Here is a 12,948-nt window from a genome sequence, read left to right as displayed (position 1 = left end):
CAGCATTATCTAATTATCCTTGGAGGGCTGAGACTCAGGAGCACTGTTACAAAGCAGCAGTTACCTGTTACCTACCAGAGGCCCATATTACCTCATACATCCTTCTAGCAGTGTAACTTCTGTGTTTGCTCCTTCTCTGAGTCCTAGCAGACACAGAACAAAGACAGCTTCATACTGGTCGCTTGTTCAACTTCAGCTGCAACCTAATAGCTGATGTTAGTACGTAAATTAGCCATCACTAATCTGGCTCCCAGAACTGGAGAACCATCATCAAATGGCTTGATTCTGAACTAAAAATACTAGAAGAATCTGTATGGACTGGTTTTGAAATACATTGTTACAAAAACATCACATTTGTGCGTGTGGGTGTGTGGATGGTTTTTGTTTTATCTACTATTGTATGAAGTCTAAGCATTAAATATGTTAGGAACTTCCTAATTTGTAAAGGTGGATATTCGGGCATAATGGGTTTCTGTAAAAAAAAAAAACTGCATGCAAGCTAAGCTTTAATTTATACTGATCTACTGTAATGAGCTACATTGAAAGATAAATGCTTTATCCTTAAAACTTAGGCCTCTCTAACTTGCTAGTCATTTGAATTGCAAGAAGTAATATTCCACCTCAAAGGCTTGTAATAACTAGTACTAACTAAATGAGCTGAATTAATTCTAGTGGTGGTTCCAGAAGAACTATATACCCCAATATGCACCCCCGTTATGCTTTCTTGAGGAGGTGTAATATAAAGCTGTGATACTCAGCTGTAATTCAACTGAAGAAACCTGCTTTTGAGACAAATTACAGCAGTTACTAAATCCCTTACTAGTACAAAGTTATTACAATGCCTAGGCTAACAAAAGAGTTAACAAAATTTACTTTAATTTACCATAATACACATCAATGAACAATCTTACATGAACTACATCATACTCTGTGAACATTTATAACTGCTAATATGTCAGTAGACTAAATTTTGAAACTGAAAATCTTGAAGTTTGCAGCTTGTGAAAAATGCTTCTATTTGTACAATGTATCTAAAGGCCTAAAGTTACTGCTTCAAACCTGGGTAATGCATTTTTCATTAATTCTGCCCACTGTTACAATTTGTCATTATAAAAAGTGAAACAATTGAAACTCTTCAGTGCTATTGAAAGTGAGTATTCATCAGTTAAAGACTGGACAGACAGTAAATGGTTTGAGGTCCATATTGTGTTCCCCCCCCTCCCCAAGTAATAAATTTACTAAGATACTTATTTATAACATTATCAGACACAAGATTAGAACAATCCAGGAAAGCATTTAATAGAAACTTTAAAACATTTAAATATTAACATATTTCTCTATGGCTAATGCCTATACTTGTATCATGTTACTTAGGTACAAGTTGTTTCTCCATTGAGCCATCAGAATAACATGGACTGAAGAGACTTGCGAACAGCTGCCATCTCCTGCTGTTGCTGTTACAAGAAAGGGAGATAATACTGAACAAATGCCATATCAATATGATTCCTTTGAGCCAATTAAAAGAATGTCAAATGACTTTTTTATAGAATGTTCTATTTTTGCATTTAACTAACTTTTTCATAGATCTGGTACTTACAGTGTCCATCATAATCTTCTTCTGCAACATAGTCATTTCTTTGCGGAGTTCATTTTGTACACCAGCTAGATGACTTTCATTGCTCTTCTCCAGCTCTTCCATGCTCTGAAGTTAAGGATAATCGTAACTCAGAACTCTTCAATGTCAAAGGGTTTATTTCAAACAAATAAACCACTATTCAGACTACTACAGTTCAATTTTTTACAGCTGCAGTGGTCACTGATAGTTGAGTAGTTTTGTCACGAACTTGACAGACAAATCATACATGACTTTGTATTCCCATCTGCGTTCCTGTTTAAATAATATGGGCCCTCAGCATCTGTGAGGTCTCAGCTAGTTATCCTGCATTTCAATAAAGAGTTCTACAAGAAAAGATTAAGCAGACATCTGTCAGGAATGATAGGGGTTCGGTATTAATACAACCTTGGAGACTTGAAGTAAGGACTGTAAAACCCATTAAATTTCCATCTCTACAGACTTATGCCCAAATAAGCCAAGTAAAGGTCATTGGTTATCTTTCCCTCTGTATGTACAATTATGCCTAACTCTGTGTATGTGTGTAGCTGCATTTTCCTTGACTTGTATTTAGTTAAGCTTATTTGAGGCTTGATTTCTGCCTTTTGATCTTCGTTGAAGAGAAGAAGCAAAGTAATACTTCTGTTCACTTTTTAATCTTTGATGAAGACATTTTTGACATTTTGGAAGTTATAATTTATTAATGTTTCTGTAATATCCTCTGTACACTTCAACTATCTTGAAGTAAGAGCTGCTCTATTTCAGATTTATTGTTATAAGCTACCTGACTTGAAAAAAACCCAGGCATATTTATCATAACTACAATTTCAAAAAGGGACCAGTTAGGAAATTACTTGAACAGAAATTAAAGTTTGTCAGAAACTGGCAGACTTGAACACTAGTATATACTGGAGTCCACCCATCTAGAAAGCAGCTTGGCAGAAAAGAACCTGGGGTTCCTGGAGGACACAGGTGAAGCCAGCAGTGTGCCTTTGCAGCAAAGGCAGCCAAAGAGCTCCTGGGCTGCATTAGGATGAGTGTTGTCAGCAGGCAAAGAGGGGTGATCTTTTGACTCCATTCAGCCCTGATGAGACCACATCTGGAGTGCTGGGTCCAGTTCTGGGATCTGACCAGAACCCAACAAAGGGCCATGGAGATGATTAAGGGACAGGAGCGTATCTCTTACAAGAGTAGACTGAGAGAGCCTGGAGAAGACAAGGTTCAGGGGGAATCTTACCTATATACAGAAGTACCTGAAGGGGTAGGGAGGATGTGCAAAAAATATTGAGCCAGGCTCGAGGTGCCCAGTGACAGCACCAGAGGCAATGGGCACAAACAGGAAACAGGAAGTTCCCACTGAACATCAGGAAACACTTTTTTACTGTGAGAGTGACAGAGCACTGAACAGGCTGCCCATACAGGCTGTGGAGTCTCCATCCTTGGAGATAACTCAAAAACTCTCTAGACATAAGTCCTGATATAAGTCCTGAACAAGCAACTCTAGGAAACCTGGCTGAACCACCTGTGGGCTGGAGCAGATGACATCCGGGTCTCTTCCAACTTCAGCCCTTCAGTGTTTCTATGGTGCTGTGCCTCTGCATTTGTTACAAAAACAAATTCAAAGCACTTTTGCTTTCCTCACAGTTTAGATTTCTAATAGCTTACTTAGAAAAACTAGGGGTGGAAGGAAGTTCTGGGAACAAAGTGTTTGGTTCTTAATGTAAAGTTACAAGGAAACTTTTTCTTGCAAAGAAGTCAAACTTTTTAGTAGTTATGTTTTTGGGTTTTGTTTTTTTGTTTTTTTTTTTTCTGTCTAGTATATTAGTTACTTTGTTAAAAAAAAAATAAATCACACTACAGTTGACTGGTATGAATCATATCTTTGAAATACATTATCTCTGTAAGCACTATCCAAAAAGAAACAAACAAAAGGTGTTTGTAGGGAATCCCAGCAAATACAAAAAATATGCATAAAGCAACAGGAAAGTTGGGCAAGTTTTGGGCAATCCATCCAGCTGGGCAAGTTTTCACCATAAAGCATTAATTTCATCAGATTCTTCCTGTTAACACTGTAGTGAATGCTTACCTTGAATACCAAGCTTACAGAAAGCGACAGCCTTTCTAATGAATCTTCCTTAGGAACAGATGAAGGGAGTTCTAACTGGTCAATTTTAAGGGAATTACAATTTAACGTAAGGGCCACCTTCTTACATGAAGCAGCAATAGCTAGAAAGGTTAATGACATAAAAAATTTGGTTTCTATTTCTCATGATGGGGGATACACCTGCCAGCAGTAATAAAAGCCAAATGAATTGCAGCCTAAGATGTATTTTTAGTAGATTGTCAAGTTTCACTGGTTTAAATATATACCAAAAAATCTAAGGGAATAATTAAGAAAAAAATCTTGATGATTTAACTGACCTACATAACCTTTCGACTGGTACAAAACCATATTCTGTTTAGAAAGTGTGCTCTGAGGGTTATGCTTAGATATTTGAAACAGGCAAGCCAATCAGAGCCCTGGTAGAACACATTTAAGTAAATTATGATGCAATGTTTATGCATGTATAGAGAGAACAAGCTATATTCATAGAAAATAAGGGAAAGATACTAACATGAATATTCAAGCAAGGCTATTATTTTCCTTAAATGAGCCTTAAATCTCTTAAATGTCATAAAGGCTGAACTCATACAGCTTTTTTAATTGATAATGATCAACTACCTTGTAAGAAGAAAACTTACCGTACCTTTAAGAACTGCTCATAGAGCTGCTTAATGGTTTTCAGCCTCTGACTTTGTACTATTCTTGCCTGTTGAAAAACTTTTTGTTGCTGACGAAGCATATTCTGAAGCAGAAGCAAAAGAAAAAACTGATGGCATTAGTTAGCCAAAAACGCTTGGACAGCAACACTAATGTAATTTATCAGAATCATAAATTATGTCTTCACTGGAAATGTGGGTCATGTAATAGAGATCTCTGCCTGAAGAGATATCCTTGTTCTTATTAATTAAAGAAAGACTGAAAACTGGATTAAGCCCTGAGTTACCTCCTGAGGTCCCTTCCAACCTGAATTATCCCTGTGAGACACTATAAGGATTGCTATCCAGCACAGTTCTCGAGGGTATCCCTGGGAAATGTGTTGACTAGAGAAAAGCAAAACTTGCCTGACGTTGCTGTATTTGTACTCCCAATGTTTGCAATTACATTCCATCGTAATAGCTCCTATCCCCTTTCAATGATCAAATTCTCATACATTTACTATATACAGGCATATTTTTAAGAAGTGCATGTGAAAACAACTATTCTCCTTTACTCATGTGTTCCCCAAACCCAAAGACTATGCATGCACAGGAACAGCATACAACTTTCTTCTCCATAAATAGTCTTGGCTTTTCTCAATCTATTCCTAGCCTAGGGCACCACTAGCCACCATTTATAAACTTGCAGTAAAGTTCATAAATGGCACCCCTCTTCACTTTCAAATACATCCCAAAACTTGTATGTACCCTGAGAGCCACCAAACTTTGAAGAATTTTTTTTATCAAGCGGCAAACAATCATATGGGTTTTTTTTAAAACCACATAAAGTGGTTTTACATTTCATGAGTGTCTGAACAACAGTATTCCCTCCTTGAGAAAATACCATGAAAGTCATATTGGAAACCCACCGCTAGTTTTTCTTCCTGCTCCTCTGCTTTCTGCACATCTACATCCCATTGCTGAAATAAAGTCAGGAACTGCTGGGAGAATTCATGATTGAGATTCTGCCTATAAACACAACCCGTAAGAATGACAAATGATACGAAGAATTGCAAGGGAAGCTAAGGGTCAACATACACACAGGGTAAAATAATAGGAGCTGGCATAGATTTTGTCAATGTAAGTTTCAAAAATATGTTTGTAAAAACACTAAGACAGTTACAAGTATTGCTGGCTTCCAGTTTTTAGTGGTCTCATTTTTCAGTTTGCTTCACCTCTAGTATCAGCTATAGTAATTAAATACACCTTTAGAGGCAAGAGGAATGTTATGTAGAGTGAAAATTATTTATAATGCAAAAATTAAAATTTTCCTTTGTTAAGCAGAATAGTATAAAAGTTTTACTGAACATTTCTCAGTTTTCAAGTTTAAACAAAAAAATTCCAAGTGAAGTGGAAATCAAAAAAGAACAACTATTGACCAGCAGGTTGAAGGAGGTGATCCTGCCCCTCTACTCTGCTCTCGTGAGACCTCACTTGGAGCGTTGTATACAGTTCTGGTGCCCTCAACATAAAAAGGACATGAAACTCTTGGAACAAGTCCAGAGGAGGGCCACGAGGATGATCAGGGGACTGGAGCACCTCCCATATGAAGACAGGCTGAGAAAGTTGGAGCTGTTCAGCCTGGAGAAGAGAAGGCTGTGTGGAGATCTCATAGCAGCCTTCCAGTACCTAAAAGGGCCCTATAGGGATGCTGGGGAGGGACTGTTCATTAGGGACTGTAGTGGTTGCACATGGGGTAACGGGTTCAAACTTAAGCAGGGGAAGTTCAGATTAGATACAAGGAAGAAGTTCTTTACTGTGAGGGTGGTGAGCACTGGAATGGGTTGCCCAAGGAAGTTGTGAATGGTCCATCCCTGGTGGTGTTCAAGGCCAGGCCAGACAGAGTCTTGGGCAACGTGGTTTAGTGGGAGTTTTCCCTGTGCATGGCAGGGGGGTTGGAACTAGATGATCTTAATAAGGTCCTTTCCAACCCTAAGTATTCTACGATTCTATGATTGTTTAAAGGACAAAAGTAACATCAAAGGCCATTTTCCATAAAAACAGAAATAAACCCAGCTCTTTAAAGCACCTTGCTCTCAAAATTCCAAATCTTAATTTTCCCTATACAAAGGAGAAAGCACTATGCAGTAATTGTCTATAATTACTGCCAGTTTAACCAAGTGAACACAACTGGAGGCAGCAGAAACAGAGGACCTGAGCAGATAGAATCACAGAATCATAGAATAGTTAGGGTTGGAAAGGACCTTAAGATTATCTAGTTCCAACCCCCTGCCATGGCCAGGGACACCTCACACTAAACCATATCACCCAAGGCCTCGTCCAACCTGGTCTTGAATGCTGCCAGGGATGGAGCATTCACAACCTCCCTGGGCAACCTATTCCAGTGCCTCACCACCCTAACAGGAAAGAATGTCCTCCTTGTATCCAGTCTAAACTTCCCCTGTTTAAGTTTGAACACGTTACCCCTTGTCCTATCACTACAGTCTCTAATGAAGAGTCCCTCCCCAGCATCCCTATAGGCCCCCTTCAGATGCTGGATGGCTGCTATGAGGTCTCCACGCAGCCTTTTCTTCTCCAGGCTGAACAGCCCCAACTTCCTCAGCCTGTCTTCATACGGGAGGTGCTCCCATCCCCTGATCATCCTCATGGCCCTTCTCTGGACTTCTTCCAACAGTTCCATGTCCTTTTTATGTTGAGGACACCAGAACTGCACACAATATTCCAGGTGAGGTCTCACGAGAGCAGAGTAGAGGGGCAGGATCACCTCCTTCGACCTGCTGGTCACACTCCTTTTGATGCAGCCCAGGATACGGTTGGCTTTCTGGGCTGCAAGCACACGCTGCCTGCTCATGTTCATTTTCTCATCGACCAGCACCCCCAAGTCTTTCTCCACAGGGCTGCTCTGAATCTCTTCTCTGCCCAACCTGTAGCTGTGCCCGGGATTGCTCTGACCCAGGTGTAGGACCTTGCACTTGGCATGGTTAAACTTCATGAGGTTGGCATCAGCCCACCTCACAAGCGTGTTGAGGTCCCTCTGGATGGCATTCCTTCCCTCCAGCGTATCAACCGAACCACACAGCTTGGTGTCATCAGCAAACTTGCTGAGGGCGCACTCAATCCCACTGTCCATGTCAGCGACGAAGATGTTAAACAAGACCGGTCCCAACACCAATCCCTGAGGGACACCACTCGTTACTGGTCTCCAGCCGGCCATTGAGCCATTGACCACAACTCTTTGGGTGCAGCCATCCAACCAGTTCTTTATCCACCGAGTAGTCCATCCATCAAATTGATGTCTCTCCAATTTAGAGACAAGGATGTCATGTGGGACAGTGTTGAACGCTTTACACAAGTCCAGGTAGATGACATCAGACTGACTGTAATTCCCCAGGTCATCCATTTTCTTGAAAATGGGGGTTATATTTCCCTTTTTCCAGTCATTGGGAACTTCACGTGACTGCCATGATTTCTCAAATATGATGTCCAGTGGCTTAGCAACTTCATCTGCCAGCTCCTTCAGGACCCGCGGATGGATCTCATCAGGACCCATGGACTTGTGCACGTTCAGATTTTTAAGATGGTCTCGAACCATCATCTCCTACAGTGGGCCCAAGGTCTTTATTCTCACAGTCCCTGCATCTGCCTTCCAAGACTTGGGTGGTTTGGTCAGAGCCTTTGCCAGTGAAGACTGAGGCAAAGATGTCATTCAGAACCTCAGTCTTCTCCAAATCCTGTGTAGCCAGTTCTCCCGAGAGCTTCCTGAGGGGACCTCCGTTCTCCCTTGTCTGTCTTTTATTTGCTACATACCTGTAGAATCCCTTCCTGTTATCCTTCATACCCCTAGCCAAGTTTAATTCTAACTGGGCTTTCCTAATCTGGTCCCTAGCTTCCCAGACAACATCCCTGTATTCTTCCCAGGCCGCCTGTCCTTGCTTCCACTTTTTCTAAGCCTCTTTTTTCATCTGAATTTTCCTCAGCAGCTCCTTATCCATCCAAGGTGGTCTCCTGGCCCTCCTGCTGCACTTCCTTCTAGTTGGGATGCAACACTCCTGAGCTTGTAGCAGGTGATCCTTGAGTATCAACCAACAGTCTTGGGGCCCCCCTGCCCTCTTAGGGCTATATCCCATGGAACCTTACTAAGCAGGTTCCTGAAGAGGCCAAAGTCTGCCCTTTTGAAGTCCAGGGCAGTGAGCTTGCTGCATGCTCTTCTCACTGTCCTGAGGATCATTTAACTAGCAGATACACTGTTTGCTATTTAATTGCAAGATGCACCAACTAGCCATGCTGTAACACAAAAGGGAACTTGATTTCACAGATTTGAAAAACAAGGGTGTTACCTTTGCTCCTGCTGTGTTTTCCAAACATGTTCAATCTTCTGGTTACTGGTTTTTAGTGAGGCTTTTGTATACATTTCTAATCTTTTCCTCTTAGCTAAGAGAGCCTTGTTAATGTCCGCTAAAAATGAAAGAATATTTATAGCTTCAGCCTACTGAGATAAATTGGGCCTTTTATCAAAAATGCTGATGAGAGCATTTGTTGATGAGAGCAAAGTTACACTTTGGAAAAGAGAACAAAGTGTGTTCTGATGCAAAGAAGCTAATGTAATCTGGGTGCTGCTGTGTTTTAGGTGTTCCTCGACCTGCTGTTGGCACTGGTGAAACTGCTGCTTCCCTTAGCCCCTTGTATGCGCTAACCAACACTTGGCCTTTGGAGTTGCAACTGCTCCTTACCCAGCCCCACCAACTACTTGAGCATCTGCTTCAAGTCCCACCTCTCTCAGGGGCCCCACCAATTAGAACCTATCATGCTGTGATTCAGCTTTTGCTTCTTTATTCTGAAGGTGCAGAGACTACTCTCTAGCTCATTCTGTATCACAACTACTGCCAAAATTCCTTGTCTAAAATGAAAACTATTTTTTGTATTTTGCTGCTTATATTGAAATTTACATGTTCCTTATTTCCCACTCATGTCTTGCAATCCCCAGTCCCTTTATGTTGTTTTAACAAAAAGATAAGAATTACAGTTCTTACTCACATTGTCCCTTTTCTCTACAATATAATCACTGCCTCTTAACTGTCACCTTAAAATTGGAATTGATAATCAAAAGCACTTTTTCCTTTGTAATTACCTACACTAGTATATCTCACTTTATATGTTGTTATTCCCACATTTTCTTTCTCTTTGCTCTACTTAGGTATAACTTTTTTTTTTTTTCCTGAAAACCAGCTTTTTTCAGAAATGCTGAAAAATGCTACGAAGTCTGGTCATTTGATGCAAATCTTGAAACTTATTTTATGGTAAGGAATTTGTGCCAGTTCTGCAACCTAAATATGAATCGGCTTTTAATTTATTGGAAGGTAAATGTACTTACCTCCAAATCTTTCCAGCATATTCTGCACTTCACCCCTACAAAACAGTGTTTAAAATTTTTATTGGCCCATTTTCTGACTTTAGAATAAGACATGCTTTATATGCTTAAAACTCGTTTTATTCCCATGCCTATTACTCGTAAGCGGTGAAAGGGCTGCTACTGGAAAATGGAACTCCTTTTCTTCTCCTGCAAGAGGTCTCTTTTTTAGACCAATCTGATTTAAAAAAAATGAATTACTAATCTATTAACCTACTCTCTTGTAAAAAGGCAGTATTAGGTATTTCAAGTGTCTTGAGTAAAGGAGGACGGTAAATAAAATAGAGCATTCTCTACACGAAAAGTATTTGGAACATCAAATGAAAACAAGTCCATCATAGTTATCATGACTGGCATAGTAAGAAAAATCCAAGACAAATAATAACAGGGTTGTTTCTACAACATCTTTAAGATGATGATTCTATGATTCTATGACACCAGTGTGTAAGACACTGGTACAATAGCTGACAAGTCCAAAAAGGGACATGGTGGGTAAAGAAAATGTTTATCTTTGTTTTATATCATCTTCTCCACAGGATGTTGCTTCTTTTTTACTCTTCAAAAAGGAAAAAAAGGGATCTTGAATTCAACAGCTATAACCTTGCTAAAAAATATTTCAACATACACTTTTTTTACATTACTGCCCATAAATATTGCATTTCATAAGATTTATCTGTAAATAGAATGTATTTTTCATGCAATAGTTGGATTAAAGTACTGTTAGTATGTTCTGACAACTAAGATCGAGGGGGAGAAAATTAATGAAATTATCAGCAATCTCAGATAAAACTTAAAATCATCTTCTGAAAGAAACAAGAATTTTAAGAATTCTCATATAATTTATGCATGTCCAAAAGTGTCTACAAAGAAACTGCAAAATTACTCATTTTAAAGTACTCCTTTTCTTTTTAACCTACATCTACTGTGTTATCTGTAACCTGATTTTTGAATCAAATACCACAAAGGATACAATGAATAACTGAAATTGGTACCTATTTAAGACTTGCATATTTTGAAATAAAAAAACAAACAAACAAATCCTAATAATCCTTACCCTACATCATCTGGAACCACATGAGTAGTCACCAAAGGTCTTTTCTTTCCATGCTTGTCCATTACTGGTGTTTCACCTTAATACAGATTTTAAAAAGATTTACAAAAATATCTTATATTTTCTTGAGGTTATTTGAATTATTAAAAGTGTAGTTACTTTTCTGTAATGCCACTTCTATGAATGTCTCATGGATCTCAGTTGCCATCCATAACACATGCAGCTCCTAAAATTTGAATGTGGATTTGACATGGTGGTGAATTATTCTGCAATGCTAGATTTGAGCCAGCACTGCCTTGAGTTTCTCTGGGCTGATCCCAACCAGTTGCAGTTTCTTTGTCCACAACTACACAATTATTCCCAACTCACAATGTAACAATCATCAGAAAGGTAAAATAATCTAAAAATTGAAAAAGACTTACCTGGAAGAATTTCATGGTACTGTAAAATATGCACTGAGATTCTGTAGTCTGACATTTTAAAAAAATTAAAATCACAAACAGATATAAAAAAAACATATAAAAAAAGAAGGTAACTTCTTTCAAAAAAAAAAAAAAATCCTTTGCTGTCAGATTTCTGTTAATGACTTGGTAAACATTTAGTCTGAATGAAGGAAGAAGGGGAGAAACTGTGAGAAACAAACAGAGATAACTGCTGAAAGACAAAAAATCCAGAAACAGTTACATCAAATTTTACAAAAACCTATCATGTGATGAGCGAGAACGTTTTAAGAAAAAGCCATCTTTTTCATATGAAACTTCCTCAAAACTCAACAAGAATCTGTTGATTTTTTTTTCCCTCAGCTTTATATGCTCTTTCTTCAGCTCAGATTCTTCATGAAGTACTCTTAACCCTGCCAGCATTATGACTCCAACTACCATACCCAACTCAGCACTCCGTAGAAGCGGAGCTCTTCAGTCCTCACCTCACAATGCTCTAGGCAGCCAGGTGATAGAAGGATATGGCATTAAAATAAGGTAATAAAATCACGTAACAAAATCCTACTCTTAAAGACTCCACCTGTAATTTCAAGACATTAATAGTGCAATAGACAGAGCTACTCTACTTTGTTCTCTTCAAAATTCTATTAAAACTACATACTAGAAGGTCAATTGGCAATAGGTTCATAATAAACATGAACCATGCTTACACAAGCACTTGCTAACACAGAAGTCTCTTCATTCATAGTCAGAAATACTATGAACTTCAAATTCAAAAAAAATACTAAAAAATTACATAAACACCTTTTCTAATATCTTCCTCTGATCCACTCAGCTCTTTTCTTTCCTCCTGAAAGTCATAGGCAGGTATGGCTTGATCTTCCTGTGCTGGTTTACTAGCTTTTCCTCCATGCTTTCTTCCTGATGGAGCCATAATAAGGTTTTCTTCCTACCAAAGCAGTATGTTGTATTTGTTAACTTTCCCCATAATATAAATTATGTTTCCATGCTTATGTTGCCTGTTATAGACACCCTTGTAAACAGTTTTCACCTGTAAGGACCCTCAAGCAGTCAAAATGCTTTAGTTTCAAGGTAATCCAAAGGATTACCCATCAGTAGTGGTGTTAAGAATAAATACCAGGGCTAGTAGGCACATACTTGATTCTGCTGAAAAACAAGGAAGTAAATTATGTACATTCTTATGTCTGTGTGTCTCTGTGCTCCTAAACAAAGTGCAACTTTAAAGTGCATTCGTATATTTTATCTGACATAGTTTCCTTTGTACTGAAAATCAATATACAAAGCAGAACTTCTGAGCCCCCCCATAGGCTGTAAAAGAACTTGCTGCCTCACAACCCCACATATCCTTCACCTATCCTGTGTAGCTACCTGCTTTAACCAAGTATCTTCAATCTACAGTTGTGTACTTAACAACTACTTTTCAGAGAAACTGACCTCCTCTTTTTCACCCTGCCTAGAGATGTAAAATAAGCCAACATTTGTGTGCATTTCCTGTGTGGGGCTTTTCACCATGGGGCCCACCTGTTCCTACCTCAGGGCAGGAAGGGACACAAGCCTGCATCACACCACACCAGGTTTGGGGGGGAAGCCACTGTGGTGTGCTAACCTTATTCCTTACTCTCCACCCAAACACCTTCCATCCCCTGCACTGGCCCCT

General features: G+C 39.2%; 2 protein-coding genes across 5 annotated transcripts in view; one reads left to right on the top strand and one right to left on the bottom strand.

The window, feature by feature from the left end:
- Positions 1 to 1,536, top strand: part of CHPT1 (choline phosphotransferase 1) — a 21,716-nt gene extending 20,180 nt beyond the window's left edge. For all 3 annotated transcript variants that reach the window (XR_009964347.1, XM_062616376.1, XM_062616375.1), the window contains one exon: positions 1,375 to 1,536. Coding sequence is in view for 2 of the 3 variants with exons in the window: in XM_062616376.1 (XP_062472360.1) it covers positions 1,375 to 1,419 (45 nt within the window). In the remaining variant the exon portion in view is untranslated. The remainder of the gene's footprint in view (positions 1 to 1,374) is intronic.
- Positions 1 to 12,948, bottom strand: part of SYCP3 (synaptonemal complex protein 3) — a 16,683-nt gene extending 3,735 nt beyond the window's left edge. The window contains exons 1-9 of one of the 2 annotated variants that reach the window (XM_062616378.1): positions 12,898 to 12,939; positions 12,075 to 12,219; positions 10,834 to 10,909; positions 9,744 to 9,778; positions 8,710 to 8,827; positions 5,281 to 5,380; positions 4,360 to 4,458; positions 1,598 to 1,702; positions 860 to 1,454 (exon numbers count right to left, since the gene is read on the bottom strand). In XM_062616378.1, the coding sequence (XP_062472362.1) occupies positions 1,401 to 1,454; positions 1,598 to 1,702; positions 4,360 to 4,458; positions 5,281 to 5,380; positions 8,710 to 8,827; positions 9,744 to 9,778; positions 10,834 to 10,909; positions 12,075 to 12,204 (717 nt within the window). In that variant the 5' untranslated portion in view covers positions 12,205 to 12,219; positions 12,898 to 12,939 and the 3' untranslated portion in view covers positions 860 to 1,400. Of the gene's footprint in view, positions 1 to 859; positions 1,455 to 1,597; positions 1,703 to 4,359; positions 4,459 to 5,280; positions 5,381 to 8,709; positions 8,828 to 9,743; positions 9,779 to 10,833; positions 10,910 to 12,074; positions 12,220 to 12,897 lie in introns of those variants that run through there. The other variant, XM_062616377.1, reaches the window with a different exon arrangement.

The sequence above is a fragment of the Pezoporus occidentalis genome, unplaced genomic scaffold, assembly GCF_034315485.1.
Source record: "Pezoporus occidentalis ecotype Australia unplaced genomic scaffold, CSIRO_AGI_Poc_V1 ctg19, whole genome shotgun sequence".
Lineage (NCBI taxonomy): Eukaryota > Metazoa > Chordata > Aves > Psittaciformes > Psittacidae > Pezoporus > Pezoporus occidentalis.
Note: the sequence above shows the minus strand (reverse complement) of the source record. Positions and strands in the feature narration are given on the sequence as shown.